Consider the following 21,055-nt stretch of genomic DNA (forward strand, 5'->3'; position numbering starts at 1 on the left):
TCAGCAAGCCCAAGTTGCAGTGGTGGCAGCCGAGATCCTTTCCAGGCTTGAACTAATGCCTACTATTTAGGACTCCAAACAAGACCATCCAAAATCTCCAATGGTACAGAACTTGGTCTCTGGTTTAAGGAAGTTCACCCATGTTTCTAAGGCTCTCTGATTGCTCTACTGGCTCATTGTTTTGCAATAGTTACAGATTTTGTGTCCTATCCCACAAGCATTTGATGGGAGTGGCACACCAGGATATCTTCCAGACTCCATAGTGGTGTTCCATTTCAAAAACTTAATTTGAGCTCTCTCTGTTTCTGGTGTGCTGGATCAGATGAGCCCATTGTGGGGCCGGGCCTTCTCTGTCCTTGCTCCAAAGTTGTGGAATAATATCCCTTTAAACTTGTCCTGGATAGTGAGTCACTGTAGTTTAAATAAGGTCTTGAAATCTTACCTATCTTGTTAAGATGAGCAGGAGTGATTCTTTGTGTTTCTTCCATTATTCACTGGTGTTTTACAACATTTGCAACATTTTTCTATGAAGTCCACCAATGCATGCACACATAGGCATGCTGTCTTAAAGGGGGTTCAAGTAATGTACAACAAAAAACATTAAAAACTGGCAGCGCTTTTGGAAACGTTTTTACCAAAAGACAGCAAAAACTATTCAAAGGTGGCCATCAGGCTAGCAGATGCATAGCATGCATGTGAGCAATTGGGTTGTTGGTTGAGTGGGGTACTAACTTAGAGAAAGTAGATGTTCAGTAGGGCAAAGCTGGTGGGCGGGGCTGTGTCCAAGGAGGAGACTTTGTCGGGGAGCTGCAGGACAAAGTCGCAGTGAAGATTTTCACATTCAAACTTGGTTTGTTTTTGGAAGTTGAAAATCTCCTTCAAGATGAGCCTGGAGGCTGTAGCCAATGAGGGCTGCACAAGGTCAGATACCCCCTCTGCAAAAGACCACTGATTAGGATTTGCTGCTGCTTAGAACATAGCAGGCGCTGAAATGAATTTAGGCTGACAAGCGTAGCACTTTCAGTGGATAGGGAAGCAGGTTGGTCTTGGTCTCCTCTCGATTCTCAGAGCAGTTTTTAGCCAAAACATTTTTACGTCCCAAGTTTGGATTTTGGCTATCTGGCCACCATAATCACCATCTGCAAGAGTACAGGACTGGACAGGCACCACTTGGGGGGTTAGGACTCACTCCGGCTGGGTTTAGGTGTGATGAAATGATGGTTGGAGTTTTTCTGTCACTAAGGCTCTGATTAGGAGGCCAGTCGACTAACCCTTGGAGTCACTCTGGAAGTCCTGAGTTCAAGCAGTGGAACATGGCTCAAGCAGCAGGGCAGGCCACCTAGGGTTCAAGGCAGGCTTCAGTCAGCAGAGCAGTCCTTCCAGGTACAGCAATGCAGTCCTCTGAAGCAAACGGTAGCGAACAGAAGCAGGCAGTCCTCAGAGTCCTTCAGCAGGTTGAAAAAGTGAACTTAAGAGTGGGTCTGAGGGTTCTATTTGTATATCTGGGGGCTTCTTTGAACTAGGAGAAGTTTCTAAAGACCCTTTGGGGAGATGCCTTCCTCCCCTGTCCTGCCTCATGGCTGTATGTATGAACACTGAAGTGGTGATGAGTCCTTTGTATGAAGGCATGGCACTGACTATTGATTTGCAAGTGGGCTGTGCCCAGCTTTGCACCCCCCCCCCCCAACCTTCCACTAATGGTACTTCCAAGCACACCTAATGCCATTCTTGTTGGGCTGTCTGGGAAGAATACACAAAGTCCAACTGCCAACTACACCCAGTTATGTGACCCAGGAACAGGCTGCGGGCACCAAATAGTTAGGGCAAGAAAATGGCAACTTTCTAAAAGTGGCGTTTTCAAAATTGTAACTTAAAGTCCATCTTTACCATTAAAGAGGATTTCCGATCACAACATTTCAGACACCAAACGTGAAATCGTCACCTGTTTCCAATCAAACATCAGTACATATTAAATGTAATAAGGCTTCCCAATGTTATCTAATGGGAGAGGTAGGTCTCACAGTAGTGATAAAGGAATTTGTGAATTTTTCATTACCAAGAAGTGTAAAAAGGTACATGTCCAACCTTTTAATTACAATGCACCTTGCCCTTTGGGCTACCTAGGACATACCTTAGGGATGACTTGCATGTAATAAAAGAGGAGCTTAAGGCTTGACAAGGGGATTACTATGCTATGCCGAATTGGCAGTTCCAAAGTGCATTCGGGCTCAAAGTGCATTTAGGCTGCAATGGCAGACCTGGGACATGTTTGAAGGGGCTACATCAGTGAGTGGCACAATAAGTGCTGCCGGCACACTAGTAGCATTTAATTTATATGCCCTATGTATTAGTATACCACTTTACCAGGCACTTATAGGTACATTAAATATGCCAATCAGGTGTAAGTCAATGTTAACATGTTTTAGGATGTGAGCACGCACACACTTTAGCAGTGTTTAGCAATGGTAAAGTGCACAGAGTCCTAAGGCCAACAAAACAAATTCAGCAAAAATAATGAAGGGTTAAGGTGAAAAGTTGGGAGGTTGACTATGCATAGAGAGCCATGAGCAACAACACATGTACACCTATGTGTGGCTGTTTTCAAAAAGGTTTCCAGCAATAATAAATATTTCAACATGGGGGCAAAATATGCTTATGAAGTCATGCAGGCAACCTGATAGCAGTGTCCAAGAGTTGCTGGGCCCTCAACAAACATAACAGAAAAAGTAATATAAGATTGCATCAAGGGTCCTCCCACTAGCCCTGCCAGTGAAGTGCACTATTTTCTTTGTGGATGACACTATTCTTCAACAGAATAACAAACCTCACACAAAAGGGAAGCAGTGGCTGACCCATTGCCCCATGCTGTGCGTTATGGAGGGTGCAAGCAAAATGTGTATGACAGTACAACAGATCAAAATATGAAGACAGCTACCTAAAGGCGCTGAATGTATGCACGTGTATGTCTGATGTTTATTAGCATTCTTTTAAAATACAAATCGCCAAGCAACAAATCTACCAAGATAAAAATTTAAATTAGTGAAATTTAATGTGGTGTCATGCAAATATGTTTGCAAAGTGATATGTTACATAATCATTAATTCCTTTTTTGTTACATACCTTGGGCATGGAGTTTAGCTAGTTCTTCATTAAGGGCATCTTGGGTCTCTTCTAGCTGTCTCCTTTTGTGTTCCATATTTTGCATGTAGTCTGTCAGAGACTTAATCTTCGCTTCATGCTGTAGGACAATAATGCATTCAGATTAATAGGAAAAGTTGTCAAACATATTGCAATCAGAGCAAGATACATGTATGTAATATGTAATATTATAATATCAGGTGATCTCTGAGAAGTTAAACATCAGTTTGACATACTGGTGATCTCCAAAGTCATCTTATTATGGCCATATACATTGCTGGGTTTAATAGAAAAATCTATACATGATAGCTTTTCGAAAACAAGAAAACAATGCTATGCTAGCTGGATTTTGGAGTATTTTGCTTTAAACCCAGTCACAAACGTATGTTTCTGCCACTATACATCTACGAAATGCAATGACCTGATTATCTCTTTTCAACATCGTATGGGTTTGAGCTTTTGGTATGCATCACCTTTTGTGCCTCTAGATGCATGGTTTTAACTGTAAACAATCAGCATCACTATGGCAATATTAAAATCTCTCCCATTCATATATGCTTCTGCGCATGTGACTCATATTAAAACAATGCCTTGAAAACGGTGGTCGACTCATTTACAATCTAGTCCTTTTAATTAAAGACCATCGAGATTCTTATTTGTAACTTAATTAACAGATGTTACAAACTTTGATCTCATTGCTAAACTTTTAGGATAAATGTCAATTTGTACTGGATTATCATGACCCAAGGCAAGAGGGATGCTTATCTGTTCATCCTTTTTTGGAAACCCATTAATACTGGTTGTTGCATTTTTTACTAGAACCACGGATTCTGAGATTTTTATATATGTCACTAAGATGACGTTGCATTTTCTTGCATTTTTAAATCTATTCTCATTTGATGAAAACATATTAAGCTTACTTTAGTCCATCTGCCTAATGCAACATCAGCACCATTGGCAATATACAAAACCAACACACAGCACCACAAAAATATTGTCACCCTGCCCTCTGCTAATTAACACAATTGGCCATCATTGCATATGGCAACTCTTCAGCCACTGGCCCTGGCTAGAACAGTTTGATAAAGCAGTACCCTTTTCTTTGGGCCGGTCCTACTAAGGGCCACCAGACTGTTTGCACTGTGCCCACGCCATGCTTACTGCTTAGGCGAATAAGGGTCACATTGTGGTAATTTGGCAAAACAGTTACCTGATCTTTTATTCCGCTGATCTTTTACAACAATCCATCTAGTTGTGTCACACACACAGTCTGAGCCCCAAAAAGAGCAAAGGACGATGTTGATTCTTCTGCGCCCCATCGAGGTCAAATAACCTCAACCAGATTCAGTGTCTAGCAGCCACCACCTAGCAACCACTGCTGCCCCAGGTTTTGTAGCAGTGGCAGCTCTATGAACAGGATAGTTCATAAAAAATCACACCTGCAATACAAACCTGCTCAACATCTGGAAGCTGGTTCACTCTAATGCATCACATGAAAGGTTCTGGAAGAGTTTGAGTAAGGATCACACACTAGAGAATATAAAGATCTCCAATCTGATTGAAACATTGAGGGGCGTGCTGGAACATTTACCATCATTGCCACTCCTCTTTCTGCTAGATGAGCTGGGCATCCTTCTGCTGATGTAATACATGGCTGTGATGAATAACTGACCGTGGGGAATCCTAGTCAACTGTTCCATGAAACTAGACCTCAAAATCTTCCAAAGGATATTGTTTTGCCAGGGATCTTGGGTAAAGCAAGCTTATCAATTCCTGTCCACTCTTTTATTACCACATTTAACACAGCAACGTGAAAGGGAAATTACTCTATCTCATCTGAATTACATAGCTGGGAACACTGCTGTGTTGTCCCACAGAGGACTCTTAATCATCACTTTGGTGGCAGGAACCCAACCAGCCGGTGCTCTTGCATTAAACAAGGCTGGCACAGTGATAAAGAAGCATCATTTGGCTCTAAATCTGTGACCAGAGTGCCGTTACTGAACCTTTGAAGCTCCCGAGAAGAAAGGCACATTGTTTACGGTCTGTGCTCATCATGCCCCAACTGTCCTGAAGACTCAGAAGGTTTGGTATGCTCAGTGGTGCCTGGGAAGTAGGTCAGAGTGTGTGTGTGTGTGTGTGTGTGGGGGGGGGGGGGGGGTTGGGGGGGGGGGGATTGAGGGGCTGGCAAATGTGTGATCAGTGCATGTATGCCTCCAAGGTGAGTGGTAGCATAAATAAAAAGAAGTAACCACTTACCTTGCGTGCTGCACGATGTCCAACGTCCTCCTCACTCCGTCTGTGTTCTGCTCGGTTGCCAGCAAATTCCCCTAACCCATCCTGATACTACTCTCACCAGCATGAGAGCAGTGCCAGGATTGGAGGGAGGAAGTGGCCTCACTGGGCACTCCCGAGGCCACTGGAGGCTTGCGCTTGCTCTACCCCAGCTGTGTTAAGACAGCTAGGTTAGAGAAGTTTAAAATGGGCATGTCTGGCTGGCCGTCTCAAGACGGCCGACCAAAAGGACATGCGCACTTTAAACTGAAGTGTACACGTCCTGACACTCATTTCAAGGATGGGTAGATTAAAAATAAAATGGCAATACATTTAATGTATAACCACTTTATTTTCATCCCTGGGGCTTTCCTGGGGGGCACTTTTGACAGTGGGGCAACGTTCCTCCGCTCTCACAGAGGAGCCACCCCTAGGTACGCTTACATTTGTCCGTGCACTTTCTCAGCTAAAGAATTTCAACTGTCAGAGAAAATATCAGCATAAGCATGGTCTAAAAAGAAACTTGTTCTTTTGTTTAATGTGGCATCAGAACTTAGTTGGAATAAGCTAATGCAAGACACTTCTGATGGTGCAAGAAACCCGACATCATGAAATTCAGGAAACAATATCATGAAAATAGTTCTGTGCTCCATATATCATAATTGTTTGTTTTAAGTACAGACACATTGGATTCCAAGGCATGCATAGCTCGGTGTGCATAGCTCAGTATCTGGCACTCAGATGCTCTGTGTCTCTGAATGGCGAGGGCATGGTGTGCAGACTGGGAAAGGGCAGCACATTTCTGAGCTTTGAAAGCTTCCTCTGCTTTTCTATTTCTCTGCCCTAGCACATCCTAAACTCTACTGTGGTTCTTGTGAAGCGAGTTGAAATCCATGAACTGTCTACCTTGGAGCTCAGGGTTACATGCAGAGATGCTGCCCTCCCAGCGTAATCCAGAAGCAAGTTAGTGTCAGCCATCCAAAGGAGGCAGGGTGGCTAGGAGCCTCAGATCAAAGAAGTGCCACTAAGCAATGCTGCAGCGTTCCATCGACAAGCCAGCCACAAAGGGTCATACTCGGAACTGAAAGATGAGAGATCAGCTTATATTGGCGCGATCGCTTTCTTTCCCAATCCTCACCCCTTCAAAGGAAGGGAGGAAACTGCAGATGTGGTCAGACTTCAGAGTGTCAGACTCTTCTAGTAAGACTCTTCCATGGGACACCAAAAGCTCCTTTTAGTCTGCTTCCCCCCACCCTTGCGATGGTGGTACTTGTAGGGATTGACAAATGTTAGGGATAAGCACAGGCAACACAAGCATAGTGATAAAGAAACTTCAGATGTTTGACAGACACGGCCAAAACACAACAGGATGTGCAGTCAGATGTCAGTTGATCTCCAGGACAACAGATGAAGTCCACACCAGTATTGCTGAGCTTCTACAGTTGATGAAAGAGCAGAGGAGGAAGGAAATAATCTGTGCACCCTCATCCTATTGGCTTCTTTATAAAGGCTTTACAAGTAACCGGGCACTCTGGAAAAAAGCACTGCTGTCTATGAGGCCAGGATATATAAAGTGAAATCGCTCCTCATAGAGGCTGAGAAAATGTTCAGTGTTTTTGAGGGAAAAGTGGAGATGATGGAAATGACAAAGCAGCAATTTAAAACAAATATGTCAGACACCTTCACATTCAAAACTTCCGCACTGATCTCGACTGTTCACTTTGAAGACCAAGTAGAGGGATCAGAACTTGCATAGATCCATGGGCCAACAGGACCTTGAGTCGCCCCTGATGGATGATGTGGCCTACTTGCTTAAGGTTATTGGTGTATCCTCCCTCCAAGAAGAGAAATTAGCTTGCCACCCACCAAAAAGTGATATACTTCTAATTCCAGACTTGCGCCCAACGTCCATTACCAGGCACTGTTACCTGCTGCTCTTTGCAGCTCAGGTAAGTTTGGCAGTCATTGATAAAGTGTCCTTCTTGGCTCAGGTGGAGGTAGAAGCACCCTATGTGGCATGCCTTACCCTATGTGGCATGCCTTGAACATGAAGGAGAAGCGACCAAAGAATGATTGGCAGAGTAAAGTCTAAACATTGATCTGGAAAGGATTAATTCCTGGAGTAAATTTCTTGTGCGTTGAGCTCGAATTCTCTTTTAGATGGAGTATGTTGGGTTTACACTGAGTCCTGCATTTGCTTCCCTTTCCTCCTGCCTTGTCCTGTCCTTCTAGTCTAATTAGACCACTTTGTGGTTATGAGAGAATGTAGCACATACCACCTTATATTTCCTCCCCATCCTAGTTTGCAGTTCATCGCCTTCCCTCAGAAGTAGGATGTGCCCCAGAGATGAACCCTCCTTTTAGTGATCCCCATAACCTGTCATCCTCCGATTTCTTTACTCCCTCCCTATCGGAGGACAGGAAGGGAGTAAACCAATCTGAGGATTTGAACTCACACCATTACATTTCCCTCCTTTCTTTTAGAAGAACCACATCTCTGACGTGATTCTATGTTGGACACTGACTGTGTCTTCCTAGATAATGGATATACCCATGCTGCAATTGGGATACTGCATCTTCACCACGCCACCACTTGTAACAATTCCTAGATGGATTTTTCTGTGTATTTTTCCGGGCATTATCTTGTAAACAAAGATTTTGTGGCAATTTCACAAAATCATTTATGAACATAGTAGTACTCTTTTACATAGTCATATACAGTGGGAAAGAAAGGGGGGTGAGTTTTGGGAGCTGCAGCTGGCGTTCCATCCCCCCTACCCCCAGCTCTTCCTACCTGCGGCTGTCGCGGGGCAGCAAATGTAAGAAGGAATCGCCAGCACTCCCCCCGCACCCACATGGCATAAAAGTGCAAAGAGGGCATTGTGATTCCTATTTCTACCAATGATTTTGAATATTGCTATTTTATTTATATTTTAGATGTTTTCGCACCATAAAAGCTTGCAAGTGTACATAAAAGAATATACAAGAGTACTACTTTAAAAGAAAGCAGAGACGGTAATCTACCTCAAGAGTCTTCAAGCATGACGTGTAAATGTGTGCGCCTGCGATAAACATACCTGGGAGATGAGGAGTTGGCACGCAGCGAGTTCCCGCTCACTGGCATGGATCTTTCTGTTCGAGTCTATCTGGGAACTTTCCAGCTGCTTGCTGCGGTTTGCTAGAGACTTAATTTCGGACTTCATTTTACTAATATAGAGACGAGCCATGGTGAACTCCTCCTCCAGGACACCGTTCACCTCTGCTAGCTGCAGAACCAAACAAAAATAGAGGGCTGATCTCTGCTGCATTAGAAAATCCTGCCTGCACTACACGTCCAACCACTACACACACAGCAAGGCAACAATATGCTTCTAAATCAGTAAAGTAAAATAAAAAAAAACTTAGAACTTCATCTGTATTTTAGGTTCAACTATCAGGCATGCCCATTTTTGGGGTTTATTAATTAGGGAATCAAACAACAACGTTACAGTAGTTTCCGTGCCTTCCGTCCATTTTTTAGAGTTGGATTGTTCTCGTAATGATTAAAGTTTAAGAGAATTTAGTGATGGATTACACCAAGTATATGTTCACCACATTTGAATGGTTTCTAATCTAGATTAGTCCATGAAACACATTCATATATAATTAAGTCACATTAGCCTCCTTGTCCCCAGTTATACAAGTAATTCGTAGAGGTTTACCGTTTTCACATCATTAGTTCCAATAATTCCACCAATCTCTCCAAGATCCTTCAGGAGTAGGTTTAGGATTTCTGTAGCTCTCCTCTTCTGGTGGGTACTGACTTCCTGCAGTTGGCCCAACTCTCTTTGAGTTGCAATCAGTGTAGTCTAAAACCAAAAAGAAAGAGGTAATTAATGCTATAGTATTCCCAAACACCTTGACATGCAAGCCTGATTAATATTTTGGAATACAGAAAAATATCAACTGCACAAACTATTTCGAACTTACATACAGATTCATCAAAGTCCTCTTTTGAGAGTCTGTATTAGCGATTATTAAGGAATCGCTATTACAGACTCGCAAAACGGGATGCATGTAGAAATCGCAATATTTTTTGCGATTTCTACTGCTTCCTTATTTGCGATTCGTAAATTGCTAATCGCAAATAAGGATGCGATTTCCCATTCATTCCTATGGGCCTAAAGGCCCATAGGAATGAATGGGGAGTCAATCCTTATTTGCGATTAGCAAATAGCGAATTGCAAATAAGGATGCGATTTCAAGGGTGCCAGGGTGTCCAAAAGACACCCTGTAGCACCCCTGAAATGGAAATGTACACTGATGTTGCGCACACACATGTCCAAAGGACATGTGTGTGTGTAACATGCAACTTAGATAAATGCACTAAAGTGCATTTATCTAAGTTTTCACTATTTACCACGTAGTCAGACTTCGCGGTAAATAGCGGCCCCGGATTGCGAAATCGCAATTTTAAAATGGTTCATGCATTGCATATAAGGAATCGCAAATTGCAATTCCTTAAATGCAATCGCAATATCAGAACTCGTAATTATTTGCGAATTCTTATATTGCGAGAGCATGAACCATTGATGAATCCCAAATGCAATTTTTGCGGGCGCAAACGGACGATTTTTGCGATTCGCACCATTTGCGCTCACAAAAATGCTTGATGAATCTACCTGTTAGTCCCCTGTCTAGGGGCATGTAGTATTAAACTATGAAGTGATCCACATTAGCCTTTCATGATTATAGTTTGTGGTTACCTACCGAAGCGCAATACTGTCTGCTTATCAACAGTGCAGCTACGTTGTTGTGGGCCCTGATCTAACCAAGCAAAATGGGCTCCCCGGTATTGGCTTGGCAGTAGAAGAGAGACAAAATAAGGGTAGAGGAGACCCCATACACCCAGGACCACCAGTGCCACTGCACCTGGTGGTTTAAGGATAAGGTGTTGCTTCCAACAGTCTAGTAAGATATCACAACTCTTCAATTCGGAACACTTCTGTTGTTGCAAGACAGTTACATGGGACTGTAGGCTTACAAGGTAACTGTTTTAATGCCACTGGATGTATAATTTAAATTACAGATCCTTCTACATGCCTATCTGTTCTGTTTCTTTGAAGGGTATATTTTCTGGTTCTAAACAATCGGTACAACACCCATTCAAAACAAAACAATTCAATGCTGGATTAATGCACCTTGTAGCCTCAAATCTAACTTGGACATAAAATAATGAATGTAGCTTTTGAATGATATCATCTAATTTGCTCCATTTCGGCTATAGCCATCAAAAACAACTGAAGTAGGATTCTCGGTCACAAAAGTGGTGTCGGGACCCTCATCAGTGAGGCCAGATGGTACAAACCTCCCACTGTAGTAATCAGGTGTTGATGAGCCCTTACTTGTGCCAACAGGAGTCACAGCCATCATCACTAGTATAAGAGAAGAAATGGGATAGGATGGGCCATTAACAGAGCCTATCTCATACCAATGTGGTCCATTCCCTCAGTGCCTGAGCCGACCATCAGTTAAGTACCATAATCCAGGTCTTCTGATGAGACCTCTCACAGACTAGGCCCACATTTTGCTAACTGAGATCTAAGGGCCACACCACAAGAGGTCCGGCTAACGGCAATTCCGGAGGAAACACCAATTTGCACAGGGATGGCAATTATAAGTGGTGTGACATTTATCACATTCTGCAATTACTGGCAAACCTACAAACAGATTTTACACATTTCACTGACAAAAATAAGACCTAAAATGAATTCCTAGAAAGCCTCGTTTTTATGATATAAATTAGGAGTGGTGAGTCACAGCTACTCAAATGCAAATGCTTTAATTTTCGGATACTACCAACATTTTCAGTTCCCAAAGACCATTAAAATAATCTCATAATAGTATATACACCGGGAAAAGCTGCATTATATGTTTCTGAATTGTACCAATAAAGAACTGTTTAATATATTTTATCACTACTGTGAACTGATGTGGACTTTTTTTTTTTGTACCGGACTTTAGTCTAGTTCTTGCTGTGCTCTGGGAACGTTTCTAAAACCTTACACATCCAATATGCAGAAGATAAATCAATTATGATATCCCTCTGCGCAAACTCAATTGATGATGGAAAAAATATCAAGCTGTGTTATATATGGTCGTGTTTTCCCACTGCCCATACGACTTAGTCACAATAAATTCAGTAACAACCTAATTTATTACTTTGACACATTGGCACCGTAGCAAGTAGGAAATATGTTCATAAACAGCTGTTCTGAAATGTCAGCAGAGACAGGCCCCGTTACTTGCTATGCTTGTAAAGATTCGAAACGAACATATTTTTTTCGCTTTAAATGTCAATCCTTGAATATTTTTTTTTCACACAACCACGCAACTGCATTTCGAATTTCACCACCTGCTCCCGTCCTATGCTCGTCTTCCTCGGTATGTACTGCTGCTGGAAAAAATTAGAACTACCTCACAGTACGAGCCCGCTGAAATATCAAGCCAGAATTTTTGGGACACAAAAAGAACCAAAGCCAAATACGTCATTTCTGTTCAACAACACTCTTAATTGTATAACATAATTGTTTGGGTATTTACCAGGTAATATCGTTTGTTTATTGTTTGTTTATTTTTACTTCATGGGCATGCTACCCAAATTGTTGCTCATAACTAACTAAGGCCCTTGTATTGCGTTAGACAGGTCAACTGACATACTTAAAGTGATCCCCATAGACGGGGACACTGAAGAACGTGGTGCATCAGAGAGGTGGAATAGATGACTTATTATTGTTCGTTTATTTTAAGTTCAGTACCCCCCTCAAGTACTTTTCTCACAAAAAGTCAAAGAAATATAAGGGCAATAAGAAAGCTTCAAAGCTATGGATGTCGGTGTTTTTATTCCACTCAACACAAACAAAATAGTGGCTTGCCTGTGGACATCATAACAAGCAGCCAGTGGATATACAAGTGGTAGGGAAATCTGAAAAAGAATGTGGATACTTTTATCTGACCTTTTTTCTCAGTTTTTTAAGAGAAAGGTCCACATATGGTGAAAATTTTACTTCAGAAAGGTAATATGTTCTATTTCTCTTGTGATGATATTGACCTTCAAACAGTGGATTCTTAATAAGAGGGAAACGTGAAATCATGTAGTCAAGTTTTCTGCGTGAACGATCTAGTCTCCATTTGAGTCTAGCTTCGTCAACATTAGCATCCCCTAATCTGACACCATCAAGACCACACATTCCTACTCCATCACTATCCTAAACCCTCTCGTCTTCGTTTACCAAAACAAGCAGGCCCATCCTTAGGTGACTACAGTTTTTAAGATGGGAATTTATCTTCTGGTAGGAAGAACCAACTTCAAGCCCTGGTCAAGAATTCCTTAACGCCCTTCTCTCAAACAGCATCAACCTCATGTCCTCACTCGTCACATCTCAACTCTCATTTATCCTTGCAAAGAAATATGTTCTCAAAACACATTTCAGGCACAGAAGCAAAATGTTCTCCCAGAATGGCAGCCAACACATTGACTCTTATGATCTTACATTTTCTGTATTTCCCAACCTTCTCATCAAGGCACTAGGGACAATGATCCACTATTATTCTGCCACCCTGAAACCGTCAACCACATTGTCATACTTGAGGCTCACTAACAATAACCAATTTTGCTGTGCACTTGTTGTGAAATATCCTGAAGCCCCCCAAAAGGCTGCCTTTGAACAACCTCAACCACATGCTAAGAACACTCTTTAAAATCTTCTCATTTTCCACTATCAACAGCACCCACTAAAATATTCGAATTATTCTACATCATTTAAAGCTTTCTAAATCCAGTCTGCACTGAAGCCTTTGTGACCCATCCTCTAGTCTGTTCAATAGCCCAATAACTTCATTGAAGGCATTCAAAATTACTGTTTAAATGCAGTTAACACAACAAGTCCCACACACAAACCAGTAATCTTCTCCATCACTCCCACATTCATGTTCAACCCTGTTGTACAACGCAAGGCAAATCATTTAATTGTGCTCAACTTCTCTATAAACCCAAGGGATGCCATTATAACCCTAGTATTAGAAACACCAAAATTATTAACAATGCTCTCCTATCAGGTGTATCTACAATAAATTATCACTTCCTTCATGAACAAACACTGTTTGACCCCATAATGGCTGTAAAGGTTGGCTCTATGCTCTGCCTCTTCTAATCCCTTCCTACATCCTAAACATGGTAGTAATCCCTCTTTGACTGCATTGATGCAATTCCTGTTTCTGTCCCAAACATAAACACTGAAACCACTCTTGAAATAGACTGGGATGAATCTGGGATGCATCTGAGTGATTTGACTCACATTCTACTGCTGTGCATCTGCTTCTGCCCTCTGCATAAGGCGTCCCCGTCTGAGCCTGGACCGCGCCCAGCGCCAGAACGCCTGGCCCCCGCACCTGCCACCGACAACCACCGCCACTACGAAGCCAGAACTCTGCACGCTCTCAACTCCGGACGGAGCCACACCTGCTTCAAGCCCGCCCCGAAATACACACATGGCCCCTTCACCTGCCGGAACTGCAGCTACACCAGCCTCAGAGCCGACGAACCACCCGCCAAGAAAGACCCCAACCACCTCCGATGCATATAACTGAACACCCGCTCCGCACGCAAGCATGCCGTCGAGCTCTGGGACCTGCTCGACACAACATCCCTGGATGTCGCCTTCCTGAGAGAGACCTGGTTTAACGACTCCTCCGCACCTGATATCGCCATAGCCATCCCAGACGGCTACAAGATCACCCGCAGAGACCGCACCAACGGAGCCGCCGGTGGAATCGCCATCATCCACAAGAACAGCCTCAGGGTCTCGACTAGCACCGATGGCACGATCAGCACCGCCGAACATATGCATTTCCAGATCCACACAGACAGTAACTCCACCCTCAGAGGCACCCTCATCTACCGACCCCCCGGGCCCCGCCCCCCGCCCCCAGTTCAGCGACTCCATCGCGGACTTGATAAGCACGCACGCCCTGACCTCCACCAACTACATCCTCCTTGGAGACCTGAACTTTCACCTTGAGAACAACAACGACAACTCCACAACCCTGATCAACAACCTCGGACTGAAGCAACTCGTCACAACGCCCACCCAGTCCGCCGGCCACACGCTCAACTCAGTCTTCTCCTCAAGCCTGCACATCTCCTTCAGCCACACCACTGAACTCCTCTGGACTGACCACCGCTGCATCCACTTTGCCTTCCAGAAACCCACCACACACCACCGCACCCAACAGATCCCCCGCCGCTGTTGGAGCAAAATCACCGAAGACCAACTACACGCAAACCTCGCTCTCAGCCCACCCACCGAACCCTCCAACACAGACGACGCTGCTCACAGCCTCAGACGCTGGATCGAGGACTGCACCAACACCCTTGCCCCGCTGAAGAAACCCCCCCACAAAGACACCAGCAAGAGGGCCAGCTGGTTCACCCCAGAACTCCTAGCCTCCAAGCAAGCCTGCCAGAAACTAGAGAAGAAATGGCACAGTGAACAAACTCCGGACAGCCACGCAGCACACAAGGACGGCATCCGCAACCACCACCACCTCATCAGGGTGGCCAAGAGGACCTCCTTCAAAAACCACCTCGACAACAACACACACAATAGCAAGGAGCTCTTCAACATCGTGAAGGAACTCTCCAACCCCAGCTCCAACAGCAACGACATCCCGCAGTCGCAAGTTCTGTGCGACTCCCTCGCCGCCTTCTTCCACCGCAAGACAGCAGACATCCACAACAGCTTCAACACCCAGACAGACCAAACAGACAGCAATACAACAGACCCTCTGCACACCATCGACTACGACCCCCTGCTAGCCTGGGCCAGCCTGAGCATCGATGACACCATCAAGACCATGCGCACAATACACTCCGGCTCTCCGTCAGACCCATTCCTGCACCACGTCTTCAACAGAGCAAGTAGCTTCATCGCAACCCACCTGCGCAACGTCATAAATCTTTCCCTCGAGACTGCGACCTTCCCAGAGATCTGGAAACATGCAGAGATCAACGCCCTACTCAAAAAACCTAAGGCAGACCCAAGAGACTTCAAGAACTTCCGGCCCATCTCTCTGCTCTCCTTCCCGGCCAAGGTAATCGAGAAAACCGGCAACAGACAGCTAACCCGATACCTCAAAGAAAACAGAATCCTGGACCCTTTCCAGTCAGGGTTCCACAGCAACCACCGCACCGAGACTGCCCTTATCGCCACCATGCTGGACCACGCTGGACCCTGCTGGACAACGGCGAGACCGCAGCACTCATCCTCCTAGACCTCTCTGCCGCCTTCGACACTGTCTGCCACCGCACACTACACGCACACCTCCACGCCGCAGGGATCCGAGAGCCGCCTTCGACACGGTCTGCCACCGCACACTACACACACACCTCCACGCCGTAGGGATCCGAGACATGGCTCTGTATTGGACCACCTCCTTCCTCTCCGGCAGAACCCAGAGCGTCCGCCTCCCCCCATTCCGTTCCAAAGCCTCCGAGATCATCTGCGGCGTACCCCAGGGATCCTCCCTCAGCCAGACGCTGTTCAACATTTACATGGCCCGCCCACACACGTAGCCCGACAGCACGACTTCAACATAATCTTCTATGCCGTCGATACTCAGCTGGTCCTCTCCCTCACCAAGGACCCCATCACCGCCAAAACCAAACTCCACAAAGGAATGAAGGCCGTCGCCGACTGGATGAAGACCAGCCGTCCAAAGTTGAACTCGGACAAGACGGAGGTCCTCCTCCTCGGCTCCAACCTTTCAGCCTGTGATGACTCCTGGTGGCCGACGGCACTGGGGGCATGCCCCGACACCCACCGACCATGCACGCAACCCGGGAATCATCCTCGACTCAACGCTATCAATGACCAAGCAAATCAACGCCGTCTCCTCCTCCTGCTTCAACACCCTCCGAATGCTCTGCAAGATCTACAGATGGATCCCGACAGATACAAGAAAGACAGTCACCCAGGCCCTCGTCAGCAGCAGACTCGACTACGGAAAAGCCCTTTATGCGGGAGCCCCGACCAAGCTCAACAAACTACTACAACGCATCCAAAACGCCTCGGCACGACTGATCCTCGATGTACCACGCCACGGCCACATCACCCCCCCACCTGAGAAACCTGCACTGGCTCCCCGTCAACAAGAGGATATCCTTCAAGCTCCTCACCCACGCATACAAGGCACTCCACAAGACTGGCCTAGCCTACCTCAACAGACGGCTCTCCATCTACATCCCCAACAGCTAGCTACGCTCTGCTGACCTCTCACACACCAGCGTCCCACGCATCCGAAGAACAACCACGGGTGGGAGATCCTTCTCCCACTTCGCTGCCAAGACATGGAACACCCTCCCACTGAGCCTACAACAGAACCAAGACCTGCTGACCTTCAGGAGGATACTCAAGACCTGGCTGTTCGATCAGTAGCGCTTCCTCCCCCAGCGCCTTGAGACACTCGCAGGTATGTAGTGCACTTTACAAATGATTGATTGATTGATTATTTCAGGCAGCATCTCACATCCCACCCACTCTAAAAGGCTACATTATATTGCAGAAAACTTTGGCCCCACAATGAATACTTTTTTTGACCTTCCAAAGTGAAGGAACACCAAGAGAAAAACTATTCCTCTGTGAGTCTACTCCCACCTCATGTGGCATTTCTCTAAGGTCCTTTTTATTCCTTAGCCTAATCAACATATACATATTGCAATAAATTGGGTTGTTGGCTGAATGGAGGGGGGGGGGTGACCCCTGTTCAAGCAACAGCTACAATCCTGTCAGGATGAACCCAAAAACTCAATAAATTAACCTGTGATTAACTCTCTGGTAGCCTGGCACAAAAAGCAGTCTGGCTTAATTACAGGCAATGTGTAAAGTATTTATACAGCACACAAACAGTAATAAAGTGAAAACCCAACACAAAAAAATCCCATCTCAATTTAGATTGACTAAATTATTTGATAACAAAACATCAAAAATCCAATCAGCAGAAGAAGAGTTATGAATCTTTAAGGTTTAGAGTACAAAATGACACCTACAAGATAAAGGCACCAACCACTGACATCTCGTTGTACAAAACTGGGTCAAAGTTGAAAAATGTGGGTGCGATGGAGCACGAGTTGGATACAAGAAGTGGATTGATTCCAGTCGGCGTTTACCACCAGACTTGGAAGACATTTTGAAGAATATGTTCCGAGAAGGTAAAGTTCAGCAGAGCCAGGCTGCAGGCGGTGTCTGAGAAAGAGGCGTTGTCATCGGGGAGATGCTGGATGAAATTGCGATGAAGATTTCTTCGTTCAGACTTAGTCTCTTTTATGGAAGTCGAAAATCTCCAGTAGGATGAGGAAGGAGGCTGTAGCTAAGAAAAGTTCCAGAGGCTGGATCCCCCTTTTGTGAAGGCCACTTAACAGGATTTACTGCTGCACAGAAGAACATAGCGGGAGATAGAGCGAACTCAGGCTGACGAGCTATACAACTTGGGCGGAAAGACAAGCAGGTTGGTCCTGATGTTCCCTCTGTTCCTAGAGCAGTTTTAGCCCATAAAATATTAGGTCTCAAGTTTTTGCTTTTGGCTATCTTGACACCTGTAACCTGAGGTACCACTACCATGGGTCCAGGACTAGAGGAGCACCACTGCGGTGGGGGGGTGTTAGTACTCACTCAGGCTGGGTCCAGGTATGGGTTCAAGATGGTTGGAGCCTTTTCTGTCCCTGAGGCACTGATCAGGAGGCCAGAACTCCAGCCCTTGGTGTCACTCTGGTAGTCCTGGTTTAAAGTACTGAAACATGGTTCAGGTAGCAGGAAAGCCATCTGAGGGTTAAAGGCAAACTCAAGTTAGCATAGCCATCCTTACAGGTGGAGCAAAGCAGTCTTGTGGAGTACACAGCAGGCTGCAGCCGGCAGTCCTCTGAGAGTCCTTCTGCAGGTCCACAAAGTGAATTGAAGAGTGGGTCTGAGGGTCCTATTTTTATACCTGGTGCATTCTTTGAAGTAGAAGAAGTTTCAAGAGACTTCCCTTTGAAGTTCTTGAAGTTTCCTGCTTCCCATGCCCTGGCTCTTTGCTCTCTGCATGAACAATGCAGGGGTGTCAAGCCCTTTGTATGAAGGCAGAGTACAGTCTATCTAGTTGCAAGTGGGGCTCGGATCAGCTCCTCCCCAATCCTAGCAGTTGATGGCCCACCCATTACCTCCTAGATTCTCTATTGTGTGGCTGTCTGTGAGGGATAAACAAAGTCCAACTGCCAACTACATCCAGTCATGTGACCCAGAAACAGGCTGCAGTCACCAAATAGTTAGGGCAGGAAAATGCCAACTTTTGGGACACTTCTGCACTATCCGCACGGCATGTTTGTTATACATATACAACGTTGATTCCCTTTTTACGCATAAGCATCACCACACCTTTCACTAGTTTCCGAGTAGCATTTGGCACAATTCGTGTGACATGGCCGTTTGCACTAATATATTCGGATCCGTTTCTTACTAATTAGCAGCACTATACACATCACTTTTCTATGAGCAACTCTTCCCCTATTTTTCCTCCTTCAATTGCTGCAGTCTGGATTAATTTTGGTTATTGTTTCATCTTCTATGTCCATTTATTGTAAGCACATGTTTTATTGCAGCTATGTTTTACAGCTTCATAATGCATGTCCTGTACACAGAGTCGGTTTGTTAAAATAACCTTTTGGAAAGATTTCGTAGATATTCACTGTTGTTGGTGAATTTATTGGAGATGTTTTTTGATCATATACACCCCTGTCGAAGGGCGGCTGTGAATGCCCTAAATGCACTGGGAACAAGCCAAGCAGCCAGTTCATACATGTTTAATTTAACTCTTCTTTAAGTGAAATGTTTCTTTTCAAGAGTCTTATTGTTAGAAATTAAATCGACTTGAGTAAGACACATTCTACTAGCATCTTTGTCGTCTGAGGGACAATTTGTTTAAAAATTTGATTGCCCATTTACAATTTACTTTAAATGATTGAATAGTGTTAATAAAGCTTCCACCTTTTCAGGGGACCACCGTAGTGCATTCTGGGTCCAGAAAGTGTGTTCTAGTTATTGCTTTCAACTTTCTGAAAATGACATCTTCAAAATTGTAACATAAAATCTGGCTTTACCATTAGAGAGGATTTTTCTCAGACACCAAACACAAAATGATTACCTACTCCCAATCAAAACTTAGTAATTATTAAATGGAACAAGGCCACCCAATGTTATCCTACGGGAGAGATAGGCCTCACGGTAGTGAAAAACTAATTTAGAGGTTCTTCACTACCAGGACATGGGTAACTTAAATGTACAAGTCTGTTCTTTTAATTACAATGCCCCATGCTCTATGGGCTACCTAGGGCCTACCTTAGGGATTGCATCTATGCAATAAAAGGGGAGTTTAAGGCTTGGAAAGGGGGTTATATCGTCAAGAGGAATTGGCAGTTTAAAATGGAATTTAGGCTAGAATGGCAAGCCTGGGACATGTTTGTTAGGGGCTACTTAAGTGGTGATACCATAAATGTTGTGGGTCCACTAGTGCAAAAAGAACAATTGCTGGACAGAATGCCGAACAATGAGAAACATTCAACCCCAGTACAGAGATCTGGGCCTTAATTCATTGTATTTTGCTCCCCATGCCGTTTCAGTTTAAATCCAGCTATATGCTAATCAGTCTTAAGACTAACCCTGATCCCCATGGGAAGAGTACAGCCTGAACTGCAGGCCAGGTCCTCCCTGGACTGGAAACAAGCATCCTGGGACCAGTTTTGGGGTTACAACCCTCATCAGTCAGGCTAGCTTGTCTCCAGTGGCATGAAGAGCACGGGATCCACATCTGCGCATACCCGTCCCACTTGGGGTGACAAATGAAATTGGTTATGTCTGCTATGTTCGCTGTAAGTGGCTAAACTTGTTGTGTTTGCTATACTAGCCGTAAGTGTCCAATGGTATTCCCAGACGTGGGTCCCTTGCTCTCTGTGCCACTAGATTTAAGCTAGCCTGGCTGATGAAGGATACCCCGAAACCAGTCTCAAGATGCCTGTTTGTAGTCCAGGGATGACCTGGCCCAGCAGTACGGGCTGGGCAGTTCCATGAGGAGCAGGGTCAAGACTGATTTGCATATGACTGGGTCCAAACTGGGGTGACATAGAGAACAAAAGGATGAATGAATTAAACCCAGATCTGTGACTAGGGGTGAGTGGTTGAAAAGTTTCAGTGCTCCGTCCATCATCTTCTTGTGTTTGCTTTGTTCACCCTAGGTTGGCAGGTTATGCCCAGACGTGGGTCCCTTGCTCACTTTGCCACTGGATTCAAGTTAGCCTGGCTGGAGAGGTGTTACCCCAAAACCTGTCCCAGGATGCTTTTTATCCAGTCCAGGGAAGACCTGGCTTGGCAGTTCGGGCTGGGCTGTTCCCATGAGGCACAGGGTCAAGACTGATTTGCTTATGGCTGGGTCTGAACTGGGATGGCTGGGTCTGAACTGGGATGGCGAAGTGAGCTAAATAACGATGATGGATTCAACCCAGATCTGTGACTGGGGTTGAGTTTCTGAAAAGTGTCAGTGCTCCGTCCATCTTCTTGTGTTTGCCTTATGATCATTC

General features: G+C 44.9%; 1 protein-coding gene across 1 annotated transcript in view; it reads right to left on the reverse strand.

The window, feature by feature from the left end:
- Positions 1-21,055, reverse strand: part of KIF5C (kinesin family member 5C) — a 548,720-nt gene that overhangs the window by 228,235 nt on the left and 299,430 nt on the right. The window contains exons 15-17 of the mRNA XM_086957253.1: positions 9,114-9,260; positions 8,490-8,678; positions 3,121-3,238 (exon numbers count right to left, since the gene is read on the reverse strand). Of these exons, the coding sequence (XP_086813379.1) occupies positions 3,121-3,238; positions 8,490-8,678; positions 9,114-9,260 (454 nt within the window). The remainder of the gene's footprint in view (positions 1-3,120; positions 3,239-8,489; positions 8,679-9,113; positions 9,261-21,055) is intronic.

This window comes from Lissotriton vulgaris, chromosome 2_1, assembly GCF_964263255.1.
Source record: "Lissotriton vulgaris chromosome 2_1, aLisVul1.2, whole genome shotgun sequence".
Classification (NCBI taxonomy): Eukaryota; Metazoa; Chordata; class Amphibia; order Caudata; family Salamandridae; genus Lissotriton; species Lissotriton vulgaris.